Below are 22,922 nucleotides of genomic sequence, written 5' to 3'. Positions count from 1 at the left end.
CTATGTACGTGTATCCAAATAGAACAAAAACAACAAAAATCACCCCCTCCACATAGCAATATATTCAGGTAGGAGACAAGTAGTATATTACTGTCACTAATTCATTTCAAGAAATACCCCAGACATTACAACATCGATTAGCTTCATTTCTCTCATATTCACAATAGTCTGATGTGACTTCAAATTCAAACCTTCACAAAGGAGAGAAATAAAACCAGAAGATAAGCCATGTAACACATTTACAAGTTGATTAAGATATTTTAAACAGCTCTAATTTAGCAATGAGATGAAAAAGACATTATTGGTATTGGTATCTCAAAGTGATAATTTCTAGAAAGTATTAGTTTTGAACAAAATCAGCATGACCATTTCCTCATTTCTAAGATTTACTAGATTGGGTTTACTTTTTCCAGGTTGTCTTTTCTCTGCTTTTTTAGAATACAATAACTAGTGAGGAACTCCATTTATAAATGATTATTTCTACTATGTTACAAGTCAGGCTTTTTTTTCTTTTTGTTTTTTAAAGTCTTTATTCTTACATGATCGTAAAAGTAACATACTATTAAAAAAAATCAAACAATACAGAATAATGTAAAAGATAATTTGTGGAAGTCCTCATATCCCCACCCTTTATAAATGATCATTATTAATAATTTGGTATATATCCTTTTAAACCTTTTTGGGCATATACAATTGTGTGTGTTGTATTTTTTTTTTAAACTGAAACAAACATGGACAATGAAATAGAAAGAAAATGCAATCTCCAGGCTCCAGCCACATTGGTCTTTTCTCAGTTCCAGGAAGATGTCATACTCACTGCCTAAGGCTAACTCCCAAATCCTAAGGCAATGCGTCAGGCCATATGCAAGATGACGGTTATTATTATTAATTATAATTACCTACTCATTGAGCCCTTACATGTGTCAGGCTCTATAATAAGCACTTTACACATATGATATCATTTAATCCTCACAGCAGCCCTCTAAGCAAAGTATTAGTTTACACAGTTTCAAAAGCTGAATCCTAAGAATCTGGAGTTTTGAGATTTAAAGGAATTGTCAAGATGACATAGATAAAAGACAGCAGAGCTAGGATAGAAATCTACGTCTCACTCAAAAGCCTGAACTCTCAGTATTACATTGTATTCTATGTATTCTGCTGGAGTTACAAAAATATCTTTGATCCCAAGTGCTCATCTTCTAGAGCAGCGGTCCCCAAACTTTTCAGCACCAGGGACCAGTATCATAGAAGACAATTTTTCCACGGACGGGAGGTGGGGGTGGGGGGTTTGGGGGCGGAGTGGGATATGGCTCAGGCGGTGATGCGAGTGGTGGGAGCGGCAGATGAAGCTTTGCTCGCTTGCCTGCTGCTCACCTCCTGCTGTGCGGCCCAGTTCCTAACAGGCCACAGACCAGTACCGGTCCGCTGCCCGGGGGTTGGGGACCCCTGTTCTAGAGTGAATAATAATTAGCAAATCAGTATCGTATTCTGCTGTAATTAATTTCAACCTTCCCTGTTAAACTACAAATTCCAAGTGGGCAAGGATTATGTCTAATTTTTTCACTGTTATGCCTCCCCTACCCTCCAGGGTCAATAATAGGTGCGTAATAAATATTTGTGGAATGAATATTTTCTACTTGGTCTTCATTAAGAACTCTTTGTAGTTGCAAGTTAGCAAATCAGATTTTTATTTAAGAAATTAATTCCATAATACTGACACAAAAAGCTTAACCTACACTTACCATTGTTAGGTATAAGCTCCATATCCCAAGGACTCATCTTTTCTGTATCTCCATTGTCCCAGCTTAAAGGAAGGAAAACCTTTATATTAAAAAATCTAAATATTGCATTGCAATTTTAATAAAATCACATTGTAAAAATAATTACTTCAGTGTTTAAAAGTAGTATCTTTATCATTTTATTAACAGACGGGAAAACATTCAAAACAAGTTAGGCTGAACCAAAATACAATACTTCCTTACCAAACATTATAACACTGAAACAAACTATCAGGGTACTCAGGCTGAAGAGGTTCCTGGCTTTCAATTGTTCCAAACCACCAGGCATCATCTATGACTGATCTGAAACGGTCACCTGGACAAGAATAAAAGCCATCTCATTACTCTGAAATGAAACGCTGCTGTTGTTACTCCTCTTTCCTTTAAGACACTTAAACTGCCTGTATGATTTTAAAAGACCTATGAAAAATGACCTACACACTCCAAAATAAATAAGTAAATAAATAAAATCAGCAATACTGGGGGAAAAAGTTATTTAATAAGCACACCTGAAGTGTGACCGACTTTCAGCAACATTTTTTTACATTTTATTACGGTAAGGAGAAATTCACTCTTATCTTAAACATTTTTACCAATCTAGCACATCATTAGGACTATGCACAAATTTTTCATTCAAATAAAAACACAGATAATTCCTTCCCAACAAATATTTATAGTCTATCTTTAATTTCTTACTTTCTGTAGGGAAGTTTCTCTAACCAACAATTAAGAGTCCAGGCTAAAAACAAACCAAACAAGAACAATCCAACCTGCTTTCCTTTGACTCAGATCACCCTTAAGTTACTAACACTCATCTATACACTCACTTTCCCTTTCCTATAGAAACAAATAAAAAAGAAACAAAAACAACTAATCTTTGTAATAGTTTTGATCCAAGATTGGTTGAATCTGTGGAGGCAGAACCCATGGATACGGAGGGCCAACTATATATAGCATAAAATGAATTTAAAAAAGAAAAGAAATTTAATGACAAAAAAGAAAGCTGGAGTCAGGCTGAATTAACAGAACACAACTGCATGTTGTTGAGTTATATATATGTGTATATATATACTCTGAGTGGGTATGCACTGGGATCAAATTTAGATTCAAATTCAAGCATTCTAACAGCCAATGTTAAGAGGGAAACATGATGTATTACTAGACTAAGAGTCTCTGATTGCTCCTCAGATGCATATTAGTGACACTACCCTTAGTGAGAAGCTAATATATAATTTAATAAACAGCACTACTGACACCTCCGACACCTTACAGTAAACATAATGAGTTTCATAAAGCTATTTCTTACAATCCTATTGTACCTAGACTGACGACATTACGCTAAAGAGGAAGAAATGGATAATGTGTGCCTGACCACAATGAATGATACTGCAGGCTAATGACAATAAAGTTAAGCAAGGAATACAGTCTACCAGAGCAAGCCTTAAACATACCTGAGGACAGGCTGAAGTAATTATTATTGATGTAATTTTAAATGGCAGTTGGTAGATACATGCAAATATCTTCAGAAATAGAAGACTAGCTAGTATTAACTTTAGAAGAAATAGTAATCTATAAATTTAGGGGAGAAAAATGATAAGATCCAAATGAGAACATTCTGATGTACATCCATTTGAAATCTCTCTCTGATCTGTCCAATGCGTGCCGTATTCCTTTGCTTAGGTTGTCAGTGCATTTCTAGAATGTTCTCCTGGACTCTGACTGCTAATATTTGTTCCGCCAATTTATTGGCGGATGCGTGTCCTCAAAAATAAGAGATGAAATTGATCTTATCAACTAACACATGTAAATAATTTAAAACATCATATGTACCAAAGGCTTACATCTAAAACCAAGAAGAACTTTTAACTCTTTCTTCTTGAATTTACTTACGGTTTTCTAAATAATGAGTATATAGCTATTTCTTCACTCATCAATTTTAGACATTAAGTATTGGTCTCTCTCCATATAACTGTATATAAAGGGTATGTGCATTTTATTTAATCCATATTCAGTTTTACTTTGTCATGACTACACTGTATAAATATTGTTTGCTAATGAGCCAAATAGCACATAATTCCTTTCCTATATAATTTTGTATAATTGCTTCATTTTCTTATGGTTGGTTTTCTCTGAATTTATGATTATGTCTTCCCACATTCTCTAATAGCTCAAACTATAAAACACTCTTCAATACATAATTTCCCACAAAGTCAAACATGTTATACAATTTATCAGTTTCACTTTTTTTTCCTGATGATTTCACTCTTAGAGGACAATGTTTTCGGGACTGTTTGTTTTACAGACTTGCTAAACAGATGCTATCCTGAGACTTCTGTTGACTGTTATTTGGGAATTCCTTTCGGTGCTTTCCTGTTCTGAATTTCCTGTCTCCTGCAGAGATTCCGTGTCTTTTTCTTTACTCCCTTATTTGATGGAACACATCTTTCAAAGCTTCCCGAGAAATGGCACATGGGTGTAAATTTTTTTCTGTAACTTGCATGCCCCTTATTTTAATGACTTGCATTTCCATAATTTTTCTTTTTACAGCACACATGTAAATTTCTACATTTACCAAGACCAAACAAGAGACAACAAATCACCACACAAAGGCCTTCCAATGGCACTGGAAGAGGGATGAAATGCCACGTCAACTGATGTGCTTTTTCAAACCAAATAAGCCATATAGGCACCAGAGTCTACTCCAAGATGACAGAGTGGCCCTGTCTGAAATTTTTTAAAAGGAATACTCTAGAAAATAGCACATCTATCTGTACATAAATTAATGCACCTTAAACGCCTGGAGACTTTTAAGGATTTTAGAAGTTTTTTTTGAGTCTTGATTACAGTATTAGCTTTAATTTTAACAGAGTTAACCAATAAAAGAAAAATGTCAGTTCAGTTTTAGTCCCAGTCCAAATTATTAAACATTTTGAACTGGAAGACTTCTTTTGCTTCAAGTTTGAATTCTGTCATTAATTCCTTTGGATAAAAAGTTAATTCAGCACATAAAACAGCAGAAGGAATAGCTATAAACAATCTTATACATAGTTAAGAAATATAAGAGAGAAAATGTTTGGAATTTCAGCATCACCTAGATTAAAAGTATTTTCATTCTTAGAAATAAATAAATAAATTCCTGACACAATATCTTATTTTCTTATTAACATTCCTGCAAATGGCAAGATTTCTGATTATCTTTACCTAAATTATGAAAAATAGTAAGTCACTTATTAGATAAAGCAAACATTACGGCTTCTAAATAAATTACCCACCTATATTCCACCGCCTATATTTTGCATCGTCAAATTGTTGTCTCAAGACTAGGAAATCTATAACATCAGGCATATCATGGTACCTAAGTACAAACAGAAACAAACTGATTAGGTCATATACTTACAAATATCTAAAAGGTGTTCAAATTTATCTGGATCTTGAAAAATAATCTACAATACTAAGAAACTACTGCCTCTTTCAACAGTCCTTACTTCATGGTAAATGATCCACCGGTCAGTTTACCAGTATCAGGATCCAGAAAAGCAAGTTTAAGGCAGCAAAGGGTAGGCAATCCCACTTCATACTTTATGCCGACTATTTTCATCAGTTCTTGTTCCTGAGGAAAATACAGAAAATAAGAAACCATCTTCACAAAATAAACTGCTAAAACATGATAAAAAAAATTATCCATTTTAATATTGATCTAGGTGATTACTCTGTATGTATATGTAAAAATCCATTGAGCTGTGTACTTATCGGTGTACTTTACAGTATGCAAGTTATATCTCAATTTAAAAAAGAGAAAACAAAAGAAAGAAAAAAAAAAGAAAAAGGAAAACTTTAGCGAAATAAGAATTTTCTAACACAGTTCCAAGGACCTGGAAATAATTTTAAACTACTGCTGATAAACCTAGAAATACTTGCAAATTTACAAAGATGAAGTTTGCCTTAGATGTTAATGTTGTCCAGTTCTCACCATAATTACATTTTATTCCCAACTTATAAACTATTGGAATATATAAATTCAATCTTATGTTTCTTTAGAAATTAAACACCTTCTACTTCCCAGATTGTTTCAATTAGAAAAGGTATCTTCATGATACAGTTCTTATAGTGAAAATAGTAACACTCAATACAATTTCCTCTATAATCGCATCTTTTTGGACTATTAAATTATAAACACCATACCCGTAGTTCCATTTTATGCCATGGCTGTTTTTTGGGATTGATACTATAAATTTTATTTTTCCGGGCCATTTCAACATATGCTTCATGTCCTTGTCGGAAATAATAAACCTAAAAAGTAAATAAAGTCACAATTTTAAAACTTGAATGTGTTTCCTTTGACGCAAGATGCACGGTATCAGCTGAAACTGCAGAGAGAATTTAATGTCCTTTAAACTAAAAGAAATTCTAATATTTTGATTTCTTTTCCCTTCTTTTCCTCAAGCTGTCCTACTGTCACTTAATCATAACCATAGTGTTCTAAATAACATTAAGAGGTCAGGATAAGCAGTTATTTTTTGGCTTTTTGGTTTCACCATTTTATTTTTGGATTCAAAATAAGTTAATTTATGTTGTATAATTAAGTTGTAACTAGGGGTCATGTTTAGTTGATTATTCACCTACTTTTATAGCAAGCAGTTTGTACAAATGCAGGAAACTTTAAAATGAAAAATATATTTTCATATATATTTTCACATATATTTTATCATTATAAAGAGAGCAAGGCATATATTTATCCTCATTTATGGAGGTCAAATTTAAGTGACTCCTGACTACCACCCTGGAGAACTGGTACGTGAATACAGCAGTCTGAGCCCAAGTGTTCTTCCCACGACGCTTCCCACGATAAATAGTTGAGCTTGTTAAAAAATGCTGCTGGAATTTCAAAAAATGCTATTAAGTTCTTAGCAATATTTTGGGATACCCATTAGCTTACACACATTCATTCTATTCATTAATATCATTATTGCTCCAGCTGCCTGGAACTTTAGAGTTACTTACTCTTGTATTAAAAAGTTTTTGTTTTCCTTTTTTTTTAAAGCTGTCAACTGCCACCTGTCACTTTCTACTGTTAGTGTGCTCTGCTAAAGAAGCCTCTATTTTAATTCCCAACTTACTACTATGAATCTACTGAACACCAGATAACCCTGCCTCTTAACATTTATGCATAAAACAAGGAGACATGAACTCCTGAGTGGAAAAGTTTGGTCTAATATCTTACATTTTCATTTCAAATTCACAAGAACATAGTCCAAAACGATGGCCAACCATATTTTCTTAAAAATGAAATGATATTCGAATAGATTTTTTTTAAGATCTAAGAAACATATTATGAACATTATAGTTATTTAAACAAAATACTTTTATGAAATAAAATGCTGAATTTTGTTTTTCCTTTACCATATAAATATAACTTAGGAAAAAGAAAACTGGCCATAAAATCTTCTTTTTTTTTTTTTTTTTTTGTTTTATGGAAAATTGAGCTGAGTAGTTTTTCCCCAGTGTTTGACGGTACACTTGGAAATTCAAGGAGCATCCCTATTTACTGGAACATGATTTGAGAAACGTTAATTTTTTTTTTTTTTTTTTTAATTTTATAGCTACTTTATTTATTTATTTATTTATTTTTGGCTGTGTTGGGTCTTCAGTTCGTGCGAGGGCTTTCTCTGGTTACGGCAAGTGGGGGCCACTCTTCATCGCGGTGCGGGGACCGCTCTTCATCGTGGTGCGCGGGCCTTTCACTATCGCGGCCCCTCCCGTTGCGGGGCACAGGCTCCAGACGCGCAGGCTCAGTAGCTGTGGCTCACGGGCCCAGCTGCTCCGTGGCATGTGGGATCTTCCCAGACCAGGGCTCGAACCCGTGTCCCCTGCATTAGCAGGCAGATTCTCAACCACTGCGCCACCAGGGAAGCCCCATAAAATCTTCTTATTAAAAAATACGTATTAGTTTTTAAAATGTCAACGAAACCTCTATTCTCTTACAATATTTAATTTGTTATTGCAATTTTTACAGTAGCCTCAAAAAAGATTATCAGTAAAGCTTTCCTCCTAATTTTCCTTTTTCCACATACAGCTACAAATATGTAAAATGAAATACTTTATAAAACTGCTGCAATTTTCTAGAGTTCTGTTTCAAGAGCTATAAAAAGTATTTAGTTACTTGAATGAAACAAAGGATATTTTCTAAAAGTTAAAAAATACCTCATCACCCATTTGTGGCACAAATGGACATCTTCGGGGGAGAGTATCTGTAATCCACGTTGAAGGTAACCATTCTTCTAACGTCAAACCATTTTCCGTTAGTTCTCCCACAGCCAATCTCTAAGTGTAAAACAATATAAAGTAATATTATCATGAAAGCATTCATCTATCAATCTGCCCTTTAAAATAACTACAAAGGTAGTTTAAAAAATAAAAGGGGAAGGGATCTTTGTACAAAAATGTATATTAAGTATTAAAAACCTTACTCTGGGAAGATGGCAGCAGTGGCAGTATAGTTATATTCGATTTCTCCAAATCACTCCATAAAAAAAGAACTAGATAAACCAAAGCTCTACAGACAATATTCAAAACAAAACTAGGTGACAAGATATTCCCATAAACACTGAAGTATAAGCTCTGTCTCCTTTCTTTCCTCTCAAAATTCTATCAGTTTCATAAACACTCCATGTAACAGACCAAAGCATATTCGAGATTTTATTTTAAAAAATCCTAGTCATAAGCGTGTTAGTAAGAACTAAGTAAGATATTCTCATATGGGCTGAGCAGTGCCAAGATACAGAAGGCTAACTGTTTCCATGGGCTGGGCATTATACTTCCACATAGCCCAAGAATATTCCTTTAACTCCTTTTAAAGTAGCCATTTCACACACAAGCTTCTAAAAAAAATTTTTTTTCAGATTTTTTTTTTTTTTTTTTCCAAACAGAATGCTGTCAAGCCAGGTCTCTTACTTTTGTGAATAGGCCTTTGAGAAAAAGCTAAAATTTTCTGGTCACCTACAGGTGGCCATCATAGTCTGGATATTGGTACCTTAGACTTTGGAAAAATGGACTTTCTAAGAGCTGAAACCTAACATATGTAAGTAGAGACATAGAAACTTCATGCAGTTGATTAAAAATGTTTTGGTTCAGTGTTTGTAAACTAAGATTTCTAAATTTTATTCTCTTGCGTTAAAAAAAAAAAAAAGGTGGTTATAAGGTAATTATCACTGTGAGTTAATGAAAGCTCATGAAAAGAAAAAAGGTCATAATGGGTGTCGAGAACACTACCTGCAGCAGGTATGCTATAGTTGCTACTTAATACTCATTTTCCTATTAACTCTTCTTCCTATTAACCACCTTTATTTGTATTTCTCAGTTAAGCACATCAGGAGAACTCTCTCTGGAGAGTAAGGGAGGGGTAAAGGACTTTGGCATTTACTATACGTGAGATGGATCCATTGGAGAATTTTAGGCAGAAGAGTGATAGGATCTGACATATTTTAAAAGGATCACTCTGGATGCATCAGAGCAGGCATCTGCAAATTACGGCCCATGGTCCAAGTCCAGCCCACTATCTTCTTTTATAAATCAAATTTTATTGGAACAAAGCCATACCCATTCATTTATGTATTGTCTAGGGCTGCTTTTAGGCTACAATGGTGGAGTAGCTGGCCCTCTACAGAAAGTTTGTTGATCCCTGCTTTAGAAAACAGAGCCTAGGGGGACGAGGGTAGAAGCAGGAAGAGAGATGGAAGGCTACTGCAGTAATACAAGTGAGAGTTCACGGTAGCTCACACTAGCATGATAGCAAAAGTGGTGAAAACAGTCAAGTGCTGAATGTATTTAGAAGACAGAGCCATGATAATAATTCCCTGATGGACTGAATGTGGAATGAGAGAAAAAGAAGAATTACAGGGTTTTGGTGCAAACAACTGGAGTTGTCACTGCTGAGATGAGGAAGGCTGAAGTGCAGCACGTTAGAGGGGAAAGCTTAGAAAATAAATTTTGTTATGTGTTAGATTTGAGATGTAAAACCACATGACATGTGAACAGTTATTTTATCCACAAATAGCTACTGAGTAGCCAGTACTGTTATGCACTGAGCACATCACAGAGTGAGATCCACAGATCGTATCCGTCTTACATATGGTGAGGTGTTCAGTTAAAGTGTCTGAAAAAGGTTTCCTTTGACTTAATAAAAAGAAAGAAAGGTAGGAAAAGTCTAAAAACTACTTATTCCAGCCTCAATATGAACTATTAATATGCTAAGGCAAGCATTTCTTCCCAGAATGTCGATTAGGATAGCTAACAACTCTTACACGAGAAGTAATCATATTTATAACTGTAAGACTGTGGCATAGACAAGAATCATTATGATAAACATTATGACAATTCCTCAACAATTCTTGGGGAACCTAGAAGTTTTGGTTAAAGTAGATTTCTGTCAGTTAGTACTTACAACCACTTAGGGGATAAAATGCATTGACATGTCTATAAATTTCCAGCCTCGTGCATTGCGATTTCTTTAATTTTGGAGATACAGGTAACTGATTTATTTCCTTTCTATCCATGGATATTCTTCTAGGTCCACCTAAAATTTTATTTCTTCTGGAAAGCTTATGTGAAACTCTAAGATAAGATGGCCCCATTTGGTTTCTGAGTTATTATCTATAAAATTACTTTGCCAATCAAACATATTTTATCATGTGATATTTATTCTATTTTTTTGGGGGGGGATTCAAACAACTTGTTAGTCACACATTGTTTCTGGAGCAAGTACTACGTCTTACACTTCTTTTTATCCACTGTATTGCTTTATAAACTGCAGGCACCAGATAAAGATTCATTGCTCTGATTTCCAGAGCTCCTAACAGCATAAGGGATATATGTCAGATAATATCTGAGATAACTTTACTGTATCTCTCGAGAATTCTATTTTTTAATAAGCATTTTCTATATTTGCCTAACTGGGTTTTTTTTTTCTGTTTTTTTGCTTAATTCAAACAATCATATGGAAAATATTTTCATTTTTTTCATAGACGCAATAAATATCAACTAATTAATGATGTCTCAGTTACTTTTCAGCTCTACAGCTCTATGCATAAGAAGGGAAATATTGTGTTTACTTGAGATAGGACGACTAAGGAATAAGAACAATTCTATCTACTGTTAGATTCACTGATAGGCTAACAACAAACCATGTGAACAAAATCCGAATTACAGGGAGTAGCCTGTAACATCCTAACTTTATGCTATTTAAAATCTGTCCCACATAAATTTAGTGGCAGACAGACCCTGGGGTAATACTTTAAGCAAAAGAGTGAAATGAAAATACGCCAAACAGTAACAGTGGATCCAAATGTAGCATGTGTGAAGGAGCCTGAGGTATTAGTTTATGGATAATCATCAAATAAAAGGGGACCAGGTGAAGTAAACTGCACTCCTGAGACAAAAGAATTATGTGAGGTAACAATGCAAACCTCAAAAGTTCATCAAAACTGTCTTGAGATGAAAAAAAAGTTTACCTCATTAGCCAGATACATGGCTAAATCGGTTTTATCTGTCTACTATGTAAAATAATGGGTCAGCCTACATTTATCATCACTGACAAGGAAGAAGAGAAATACTGTGGCTAATGTGTGGTACTCTCTTTGGTAAATATCCCCTAGACAAAGGCAAAGGAGGTGACAAAAAGGATAGTAGGCTGAGGAATGCAGATTAAAGTAACCCATAATTATAAAGCTGAAACAAACAAGCGCTCAATGGATGCAGATAAAATAAACACTTAAGACAGAAGTAGTCTTAAAATTTTTCAAAGCTCTCTAAAGATAAAGACCCTACCGTCTCCCTAGTATTTAATTCTACAGGTAACAACTTCTATTTAATTCTAAAAATGGCAGAGGTTTTAAAAAAAATCTTCCATTTGTTTAACCAAATGTGCCTCGAACTTACAGTCTTCTGGGGAATACAAAACGTGTCCCTTGTATTTCATTTACTTTAGAGCAAAATTTAAACAGTTCTTGTTTTTGAAGTATTCCAACTCCGTAACAGCTAACAGATCTTATTCACATAACATTCATCTCTTGCTTTCTCTGATCTGTCTCAAAGTATCCACAGACTAAAGACGTAGTAATCAAACCAGTAATTAAACCAGTGACCTAAGGACTAGTGATGGCTCACATACTCTGTAAATTAATGAAGGCTTGTTACCACAGTAGTATTTTCAGCAGTAACAGTTAATAAGGATGGTTGAAAAGGAAAGGCAATTAAAAGACTAATAAACTGTGTGTTTTGTAGCATTATTTTTTTTACATAAATAAACAAATCCCACTGGAGTCTCAAGAAAAAGATCTGCTCATGTTATACGATTAAATGCTCAATATTTACAATATGGTAATTCTACAAGTAAATACTCTCACATGCTAAACATTTAAAAACTTGAGGAAACTAAAGAGATCTTAACATATTTTATTTTACTACTGCGTACTTCTGAGTTTTTTCTATTACTTGCTGGTACACTTGAAAAATGTTTATGTTCATCAGCTGCACTTTTAAAATGCATGCTTTGTTTTTATAGAAAACATATATATATATAAAAATCAACCTTTTGTTTTCTTTCTTTGGGCTTCTTTTTCTTTGGTGATACTGGTCCATCTTTTTCTTCATTTACTTTCTTTCTTTCCTTTTTAATCTGTTTCTGCTTCTGTTTTTCAGATTCTTCTTCTTCATCTGAACTGCTTTCTGCTTTCTTGGTTTTATGCTTAGGAATTTTCTTTGGTGGCTGCAGATTAATTCCTGCATCTGCTGTCCAGTCAGAATAATCACTGGAGTAGTCACTAGAAGGAAAGAGGAGATTTAAAAAATACACAGACAAGATACACTTTCAGACTTTGTTGTATGAAAACGTAAAGAAAGATCATAATAAAAAGTAATGACAGAACAGTACATACTAAATGAACTAAAAGTATTTCCTAACTTTCAACTCATCTTCTCAATAGTTTCTTAAACGTCTGTAGGCTTAATTTACTTAAGTATCTCCAAAAATTTTTAAGATAAATAAGGTCGTAGTGCTAGTTAAACAATGAATTTAAGTACCTTCTATGATTTTAGCAAACATACAGATTTCTGAGTGCTGCATGTGTTCAAAATATTGTGGAGTATACAAAAATGAGGAGCACAGCGCCACTTGCCTCAGCTCTAGCAACGGCAGAAAGATAGCCCTAGGTAGCACAGGAGGTACTGACACTGAGGAAGAAGCATAGGGATTCCTTTTTGAGGGCAGGTGGGCCCCTTGACACGGGAACGCCCATGATACAGCCCTGGTGCCTTCACGGTAGCTAGATACCGAATTGGCAGGGCCAGAAGTCCTCCCACCCAGCGGGAAGACTGTGCCTGCCAACTTTGCATGGCATCTCCAGTGTACACCCTAGGTGTATCTTATGCTTCAAAGCAAAGTAAGATTCAGAAAAATACAGGCCTAATATTTTATGTATCACTACCAATCGTGTTTGCCATTGGCTGTATCTCACTGGAAACTCAAGCTTTCTTTTCAGTTTACCTTCAACAGACCTAAGTTTTACTAAACTGATGTTGCAAAATAAAGAATCCAATTATGTTATCTTCTGTTTTAATTTTAGTACATGAGAATATTTCATTACTTGATTTTATAGTTTTATAAATATAATTACCTTAATGGAATCTAAATTATACTATGTTAAAATCAATAATCAGGTTGCCTAGATTTACTGATGTATATATCCTCACTCCTCTAAACATATTGCTGATAACACTGAAGGCATATTTTTCTGGAGTTTTATTCTACTACCTTGTCCCTCTGGCCCGAGTGTCCTCTATGGGCAATTTACCTGTTATCTCCCTAAGAATAATCATCACAGATAACAATCAAATAATTAAGGTGTTTTCTAGTATGATTTCATGACTTCATCTTAAAACTTAAAATGATTTTGAAGAACTTAAATAAAAAATATTTTCTGACACTACTCTGGATATGTGGGAACACATCTGCAAGGCAAATAGCTACCTGGCTATCCTCAACTTAGGAGCATTTATTTACTCTAACCCCAGCCATGGTCACTGTAAATGGCACTCGCCAAATACTCACTGTTGTTACTCTCTGGAGCACTCAGCTCTTACAGAAAATCTGCTGCCGCCAGCACGGACTACAAACCCCAGAGGTCTATGTACTTTACAACAATTTCCCCAACTGCTGAAGCCAACACTGCTTTTTCAAAACAAGAACCTCTATGTTGTTTCATGGTTTGAGATACAGGCATACCTTGTTTTTACTGTGCTTCATAGACACTGTTTTTTTTTTTTTTTTTACAAATTGAAGGTTTGTGGCAACTCTGCACTGAACAAGTCTATCAGTGCCACTTTCCCAATAGTATTATTTTTAGATTAATGCTGTTTTTAAATGTTTAATTATTTTTTTTAGACGTAATGCCACTGCACACCTAACAGACTACAGTATAGTGTAAACATAACTTTTATATGCACTGGGAAAACAAAAATTCGTGTGACTTGCTTTACTGCAATATTCTCTTCATCGTGGTGGTCTGAAGTCAAACCTGAGATATCACCAATGTATGCTTGTACTCTATTTCCACTGCTGAGCCAAAAGAAAGTGAGTTTTCCTTCTACTGTCTTGTTTCAAATACAGAAAACCACCAGACATAACAATGAACACTTGCATATCATTACTGGGAGCAACTACTGTGGAAATAGGAAAAGTCCATGATAAAAAGAGGTGAAGAATTCTTAAATACAGCCTCTTGGTTTCTTTGGCAATTTTAAGAGCTAGTGCTGCCAGGGAATAAGTATCAGGGGCTAAACATAATTACCATTCCCAAAGGCTCTACCTCTTTCTTGCTACTAAGACCTCGCAAGGTCAGCCAAGGCCATCAAGCCCTGTCAACAATGTGAATCACCAGTAAGTAGAAGGAGCTGAAGGAATCCTCGCTTACGTGATCAAATGGGGTGGGAACAACAGGAAAAAGGGAAAGTTTATTCTCATTGCTGGAAGAAAATATTATTAGCATTCAACAAATTCCATTAAAAAAGACAGTTAATTCTAAAAAATCTCATTACTTTCATAATTTAAGGCATAAATATTTCTCAAAGCCAGTAATGAAGCTAGTTTGTGGTTCAGTATTACAAATATAACAGCATTCAGAAGATAAAATATCAACTAAGAAAAAGTTAAAAGCATCATTTTGTAGATCTAGCTACAATATCCAAAATTTTCTTTCTACTAGAGAAAACATGTCAAAGGAAATCTAAATTTTGGACAACTACAAAAAGACTCTGAAGAAAGATCAACTTTAAACCCAAAGGGACTCTGAAATATGTTTCTGATGGAAAGGATTTTAACGTTAAGAATCAAGGCAGCTTTCTAACGAATTAACATTACATTTGGAAGAATACGAATTCATTAAGTTACCTAGAACTGCCATCACTGTGCCACGCTCCCTCTTCCTCTCCGGACGTCCCGCCACTGACAGCGACAGCTTCACCTTCCTAAGAGGCAGTTAATGCATATTTTATTGTATAGCTTTACAGAATAACATTCTGTGATGACAGAAAATGTCACTGATATCCAATAGTATGAATCATATTAGGATATTTATATTAAAACCTGATTTAAGTTAGTTATAAAACACAGGTCTCATATTTTTATACAAAAATTACTGAATGTATCCAAATATTAAGTGTATCCAAAGATAAAATACTTATTAATACTGGATTCAGAGCAATCTCTCGGGTGGATTAACATTTTTTTAAAAAGCCTCATAACACATCTTCTAGACTGGGTGATACCAAATTAATATTTGATATCAACTTTACTTCTTGGGCCTTTTTTAAAATTTAAGTTTTCTTTTTCTATAGATGCATTGAGAAACTTAAATTTAGGAACTTTTATGTTTTTATTATTAAAATAGCTTTATCATATAAAAAAAGGATATTCCAACTCAGGTATTATTTTATACAAATGGAGAGGATTAGAAACTACCCAAACACTCTGATTTCTCTTTAGTAAATATTCACTGGTTAACACAGGATACTACCTGTGAAGCCATTTTCTTTATAAAAATTGGGTTTTTTTTTTTTTTTTTTTGGTCACAAAATCTTGCTCCAATAAAAACACCAGCTCACATTAATTAAGCTTTTAGTATATGTCAGAAACTGTTCTAAGCACTTTGTATATATCATCCCATTTGATCTAGACAAACAGTGCTGGTGATAGGAAATCAGTCATTTAAATAAAAGAAACTAAAGCTTAAACAGGCTAAGAAATTTACCCCAGGCAGCACAATTAATAAGCAGCAAAGCCTATTTTGAACTCATGTCATTTTACTTCAAAACTCAGACCCACTCTACACAAGAATGGTTCAGTGTTATTAACTGCTGGGCACATCCAGATCATTTTTCACGAGGATAATGAAATGTATTTTTTTACTAATTAAATGTTACATCTTGGGGAGAAAATTTTTCCTGTTTTGATGGCTTAAAAATGAAGAATGTATTATATAACTGTTCCACAGGGCTTTGAAAACTAGGCAAATATGAAAAGATCAAAATCCAGAGTAAATTTTATTTAGCAAATTTAATCTTTGCTCAATATAACTGAAAAAAAAAATCTGAACAAGTGATCTGATTATTCCCACTCTTAGTATATTAATTCTTTAAAGGGGGAGAACAGAAACATAATTCTACATTCTAAATACAAAATAAAAAGGTACTATATGGAAGTACAAATTATTTGAACCAAAAACCCAGGATTCTTTCATTTTTAACTAATATATTGTGCCAAAGGTGATATTCTTTTCTTATTATTCTCCTCTACAAATATAAGGCATAAACAAATTAGTTTTGAAGACAAATCAAAGAATTAGTAGAATTTTCTTATGTAACAGATGTACCTGGAAATACATTTTGAGCTGAATTAATATTTTTAAAATTTTATAGAAACTTAATATTTAAAGGAGGAATAATACTATAAATCTTTCAAAAATAAAGAAATATTTTATAATGCAAATAAATAGCACACATATATTTTACATTCTGTGGCGTATTAAATTGTTATGTGTCAAGTTTATATAATAAGTATATTTTATCTTTTTTGCCAGATTGAACGTATCATTTTGTTCTGGCCATACAAGGACCTGAAAACACTGGAGACTAACTTTTAAATTATGGTTAGAATACTCTCGGTTTGTGCTAATATTGCCCTGTCCATAGAGAATATATGTGGAGAATCCCCATACATGTCTACCACTGCAAAACGTAACATGACTTCAAAAATGTGTAGCTGTCAACATCTCAGACCATAGAGTCTCTGACTTAACTGTGAGTGAAGGGGTAATAGGGCAAGTGGGACAGGGGAAGGAAGACCATTGTAATTGCTAAATAAGACTGATTTGTGACTGCAAATGGATTCCCTTTGCTGAAAGAATATATAATTTAGTAGGGACAATGATATTTATGGAAATAATTATACATAAGGAATATTTTAAAAATTTACATTGAGAAAGCTATAAATTGGTACAGAGATTAAAAACTAACCAAAACTGTCAAATGTCTACTGATCAGTTATAGTTACAGACTAGAGTTTCATGGTACCATTTCAAAAACCTGGCTTTGGAGTGAAAGGAACATGGGTTTAATCCCTGCTCTACCATTTAATAGTTCGGTAAATGTGTAATCTAAACATCTTTGAACTTCAGAGCCCTCAAAATGGGAATAATTAATTCACATGCATTTGTTTTGTGGACTTGAGGTTATGAATATCTGTGCCACGCCCAGAACACACACTACGGTCCTTCAACTATCACTATCATTTTAAGACCTAGACAAACCATGTTTGAGCTACATCTATAAATATAACAATGAATGCAAAGAATAAAAGTTACATTAAAAAAAACAAGTAAAAATGAAAACAGAAATCTATGAGTGTGCTGAGCTCTCACATCTGAAGAACTAGTGCCATTTTCTATCTCTTCTGAAGGTCTGGGAGTCTCTTCCAATGCAGATCTCGTACGATAATTGTGTTGGTTTGCTTGCTGCTTTTTGGATTCTCCAAGATCCAGGAAATGTTCATGAGTATGATTCTGGAAAAAAGTAAATTAAATTTATTTAGAGTATGCTTAAAGAACGCCTTTTACTTTAAAAGTTGTATTTTTTAATGATAAAAAACCCATTCATATTTAAGATATCCCATAAGTAGACTAGACTATAGTACCAGCTCAAATATTTTAACATTAAGTTAAAACACAGGTTTATGATATGTTGAAATTCACTTGCTGATTGATAGGTTATAAAAACTTTTTTTTCTGATGAGGATTCATAGTAACAGACTAAGCCTAACACTGAACTCTCCTGTATGCACCCCAAACCTATAGAACAGATGTAAGAACGAGGACCACAGACTGTGAGGCATATATAATAAGGCAGAGGCAAACTAGAAAACAAAATGGTGATCACAAAGCTAACCAATCACTATGAGACTTGGATACCAGGTGACTAGCTCTCTCTTCTGCTGCAGGCAAATGTGAGAAAAAAGTCTTCTGCAGCAGATGAGAAAACAACTAAGACTGATCAAAATAACTTAAAGTCCAACATGGTTACAGAGATGAAAAGAACTCAACACAAGAATTTACAGCTGAAAAAAACCCAACTTGTGAATATAAAAAAATAGAAGCAAAATACTAAAAACTACCTTCGAAAAAAGAGACTGACATCAGACTTATACATACAACATATCATGCAATAAATCATACAATAAGAAAAAGGAACACTATCTTTAAAGTGTGGGCAGAAAATAATTTTGAACCTATTAGTTATATTCTCAGTCCTTTGAACCTATAGTTATATCCTCACTTTTTTTTTTTCTCTTCTCATTAACTTTGTCTTAATGGATCTCAAAATTCTGTGACAGATTTCTGGTCAAGTTGTTTCCATTAAAACGTACTGATTTAAAAACTATTAAGTTAAAACTGCCACATACAGAAAATCAAATGGTCCACAAAACATTCTCCATTTCTTTAAGGTTTTATGACGCATTGTTATCAATCAGTCTTTTACTATTCAGCTTAAATGGCTGATCGAGAAACAGTCCTGAGACAGTTCTTCCCCCACTGGTTAAGACTGGGGTGCCCGGTACTGGCAATAATATTCATTTAGCCCTCTGAGCTTTCTGGGCAGACGTGGTGACCTTGCCAGCTCCAGATGCCTTCTTGTCCACTGATCTGATGACACCGATAGCAACTGTCTGTCTCACGTCACGAACAGCAAAGCGACAGTCAGAGGAGCTCTCAACACACAAGGGGGCTTGCCAGGAACCTATCAACAGTGGCAGGCAGCACCACCACCTTTCAAGAATTTGAGGCCATCTTCCAGAAGCCCCTTCCCAGAACAGTGACCAATCTTCTCCTTCAGGTCAGCAACCTTGCAAGCTGCGTGAGCTGAGCTGTGGTACAATCCAGCACGGGTGCGTAGCCAGCACTGACTTAGCTTGGATGGCTCAGGATAATCATTTGAGCTGTGATGCTGGCTGCTTCCATCATTCATGGCTTATTTTTGCTGTCAGGAAGCACAAAGCTATTATGGCGAGCAGCTCTGACAGACACGCTCTTGACACTGAGGTCTACATTGTCTCAGAAGAGCTTCACCCAAGGCTTCACGCACACTTCAACAGACTGTTTTTTTTTTTAAACTTCAGTTGTAATGACGACTGAGCAAAGGTGATCACATGCCAGATTTGAGAACCCCAGTCTGCAACTGGCCCACAGGGACAGTACCCATACTACCTGGAGAGGCAGGCACCAAGGGCTTGTCCATTAGACAAGTGGGTGGCAGGATGCCATTCAGAGCTTTCGGCCGCATGGTTCCACTGGCACTGCCATCTTTACAGGGGACTTTCCATCCCCTGAACCAAGGCATGTTAGCACTTGGCTCCAGCATGTTGTCACCATTCCAGTAAGAAATCAGCATAAGCACTACTGTCTTGGGGTTGCAGACAGCTTCCCTAATGTAGGTGTTGATTCTTTAATTTCCTCTTAACTCTTCTGGCTGTAGGGTGCTCGGTGGAATCCATTTTGTCAACAACAAACAGAAAGTCTAATATTAGTCAAGTTCAAGTTCATGGGATTCCCTTTTTCTCTCCAGAAACTTTCAGAATATTCTGTTTTAGATATTTTCAAATCTCACTATAATGTGCTTAATTGAGGTTTTAAATTTAATTTTGTATTATTTTCTTCCTTATTCTAGTTGGCACCCCATGCATTTGCTCAGCTAGAGATTAATTCTAGGAAATTCTGGATCATTTTTCCAACTCTTTTCTCCCTCTGTATATTTCTTCTTCTTTGAAGACTCTTACCAAATAAAGCTTTTTTTGTTTTTATTATGTACTTCTAATCTCTCTGTGCATATATGTGTGTATACATGTGTGTATACAATATACACATGACATAAACATACACATACATGTTTTTCACATTTCCCTCACTCTCTCCATCATTTTATCCCTTGTTGATGCATTCTGAAGAGTTCTTCAACTTGACATTCCAGCTTGTTAACTTATTTTTCAGTGTTTTGTATTCCTCTATTCAACCCATCCATTGAGTTCTCCATTTCAAAGACAAGATGTTTCATCCCAATTCCTCCAACAGAACCCTCTCCAAAACAGCTTGCTGCTACATCATGTTTCCAATATCCTCTCTTATCTCTCTCAGAATAATATGCTGTGTTGAGTATCTGAATATGTTTGGCTCTGGTTTCACAAGTGTATTGGGTGGCACTTGGGAAGGGAGGGAAAAAGAAAACTTGCCCTGTCTCCTAAAAAAGATTCTGTATGTGTATGGGGGGATGGGGCTGTGTACCTCAAGACCTATAATACTGCAAACCTGAGTTCAACCAGTCTCTGTCTCTCCATCACCTCCACTCTCCAGTTCCCTCCCCACAGTCTTGTCACTTCTTCCCTGCACTTTACCTCTACTCTTGCTGGGGCTGTTAACTTGTAAAAGCCAAGTGAAATAAAATACATTTTCACATACAAGGATACAAGATTTACTCCACACAGATTCTCTCTACAAGAATTACTGAAGGGTTCTGTAATTTTGCAAAAATTTGGGAAAATATGTAAAAGGTGTAAAAAAGGAAATAATATTCAACTATAATCTCATAAGCTTTGAGTAATTTATTGTTAAGAATGTAATGGATCTTGCTTCTTTCATTTAAATATTATTTATCTACGCAAATCTATTTCATTAAAAACTGCTTTTTGTTTCATTTTGTAAAGCTTTATCCACAATTTTGCATTTCATTAGAATAAATTCCAAGTCAAAGAACATGTTTTTAATGCCTTAATATATAATGCATAAGAAAAAGCTGGTTGTCAACCAACATCTGTTCCCCGCTTCTTGCACAGAAAATGAAATTTTCATTGCCAGAATTTCATGTGACTAAATTCTGGCCAATGGGGTATCTGGCACAATGTTGCAGAACAACTTCGAAAAACCTTCCTCAGGAGAGCATATGTACCCTCTGCACCTTCCTCACTGACATGATCTTCCATCCTGCAGCCTTATATGAAAATGCTGACATCCTGGGGCATGAAGTCAAATTCACACACAAGAGAATCAGAAATATTTAAAGGACTTCAGTTCTCAACACAGAGGGCATCAAACCAGATCTTGACCACCTACCGAGGCTTTTAATCAGAGAGAAATACATTTCCCTCAAGGGGAATAAATAAATATGTAAGAGAAATTAAGTAAATTTAAGGCACTGTAATTTGGGGACCAAACCTATTGTCAAAAATCAACTTTATAACTGCTTTCTAAACAGTTTTTTTGTATTAATTTATACAACCCCCCTGCACAGTTAGTACCCTCTACTATTAGAGGAAAAAAATAATGCAACTCTGAGATGAAAGGTAGCATCTCGTAACTTGTACATCTGTGATTATCAATAGGAGGTGCTTTCAAACCTTTCTCCAGTCTCATAAAATTTGAAAAACAAAAATGAGGTCATGTTATAAACACTACTTTCCCACTTGTTCTTTTTCACTTAACAAATACATCATGAACGTTTCTCCAAGGCAATGGAGTGAGCTCTAACTCATTTCTTTAAAAAGCTGTATAGTATTCCATGGGTATATATATGTCATGACATCCTACCTTTCGTCCACCAATAAACACTAAAGTTATTCCAGTTTTTGCACCAGAGACACTACAAATATCTGCATGCACACACACATGTATACATTCACATCAATTCTTTTCTTTCTAAAAAAATAGTCTTCGAAGTACCACTACTGGATTAAAAGATAAGCATATCCTTTTAATTTTTACAGATATTACCATATTCCATCCATAAAAGTGGTAGCAATACAAGCTCACAATCATTATATGAATTATGTCTCCACATCCTTGGATTCAGAGCAAAGGATACCAAAAAAAGGGTATGCTTTCCAGCCACCATGAAAAAAACCAACAACAACAACAACAACAAAAACCTAAAAAAGAAAAGATTATTTCAGATTATACTAACAGAAACTGTAGCAGTGTAGGGTCCTACTGATGCCAAGGTATGATACCCTTAGTAAAGGAAAACATAAAATAATAGCAAAGGACTACTTGAGTCCTTCAAAGAGTCACAAAACAGAAAGAGGGAGCTGTAATAAAGGAAACTACTTTAGAAGGTCTGAGGAACTCAAATAAGAGGAAGGAGCACAAAGCTGGGTCTAGAGAGCAGTCAACCCTTGACACGCAAGAAGGTTAAGTACGTATCTCTCCCAGATTAGGGCATAACCAATTGAAATCCACTGGACTGAAAAGTTTTTCCAGAGTAGGATGACAGACAAACCAACAGGGTAAACTAGTAGGGACAATTTACCTATCTTAATGGAGAAAATGAGAACTATTATTTATAGCAGCATAGCTGACTTAATTACCTGCAATAACAAATAGGTGCAAAAACAGTAAAAAAAAAAAAAAAAAAAAAAAAGTGTAGGACAAAAAACAAAACCAGAACACTGTTTTACAGTGTGCCACCAATGGCAGAACTAAAAAAAAGATCTTGCTTAGGCTTAAGGTATAATTTATTAGATTTAACAGGCATATTACAATTGGCATTTGGGGGAAA

The 22,922-nt window shown here is 34.8% G+C and overlaps 1 protein-coding gene across 4 annotated transcripts in view; it reads right to left on the bottom strand.

Annotated features, from left to right (window-relative positions):
• Positions 1 to 22,922, bottom strand: part of PHIP (pleckstrin homology domain interacting protein) — a 126,689-nt gene that overhangs the window by 25,191 nt on the left and 78,576 nt on the right. For all 4 annotated transcript variants that reach the window (XM_057528079.1, XM_057528081.1, XM_057528078.1 and 1 more), the window contains exons 21-29: positions 17,747 to 17,887; positions 15,220 to 15,296; positions 12,364 to 12,595; positions 7,980 to 8,099; positions 5,961 to 6,068; positions 5,264 to 5,388; positions 5,051 to 5,133; positions 1,983 to 2,094; positions 1,743 to 1,804 (exon numbers count right to left, since the gene is read on the bottom strand). In XM_057528079.1, the coding sequence (XP_057384062.1) occupies positions 1,743 to 1,804; positions 1,983 to 2,094; positions 5,051 to 5,133; positions 5,264 to 5,388; positions 5,961 to 6,068; positions 7,980 to 8,099; positions 12,364 to 12,595; positions 15,220 to 15,296; positions 17,747 to 17,887 (1,060 nt within the window). The remainder of the gene's footprint in view (positions 1 to 1,742; positions 1,805 to 1,982; positions 2,095 to 5,050; positions 5,134 to 5,263; positions 5,389 to 5,960; positions 6,069 to 7,979; positions 8,100 to 12,363; positions 12,596 to 15,219; positions 15,297 to 17,746; positions 17,888 to 22,922) is intronic.

This window comes from Balaenoptera acutorostrata, chromosome 14 (assembly GCF_949987535.1).
Source record: "Balaenoptera acutorostrata chromosome 14, mBalAcu1.1, whole genome shotgun sequence".
NCBI classification, from domain to species: Eukaryota; Metazoa; Chordata; class Mammalia; order Artiodactyla; family Balaenopteridae; genus Balaenoptera; species Balaenoptera acutorostrata.
Note: the sequence above shows the minus strand (reverse complement) of the source record. Positions and strands in the feature narration are given on the sequence as shown.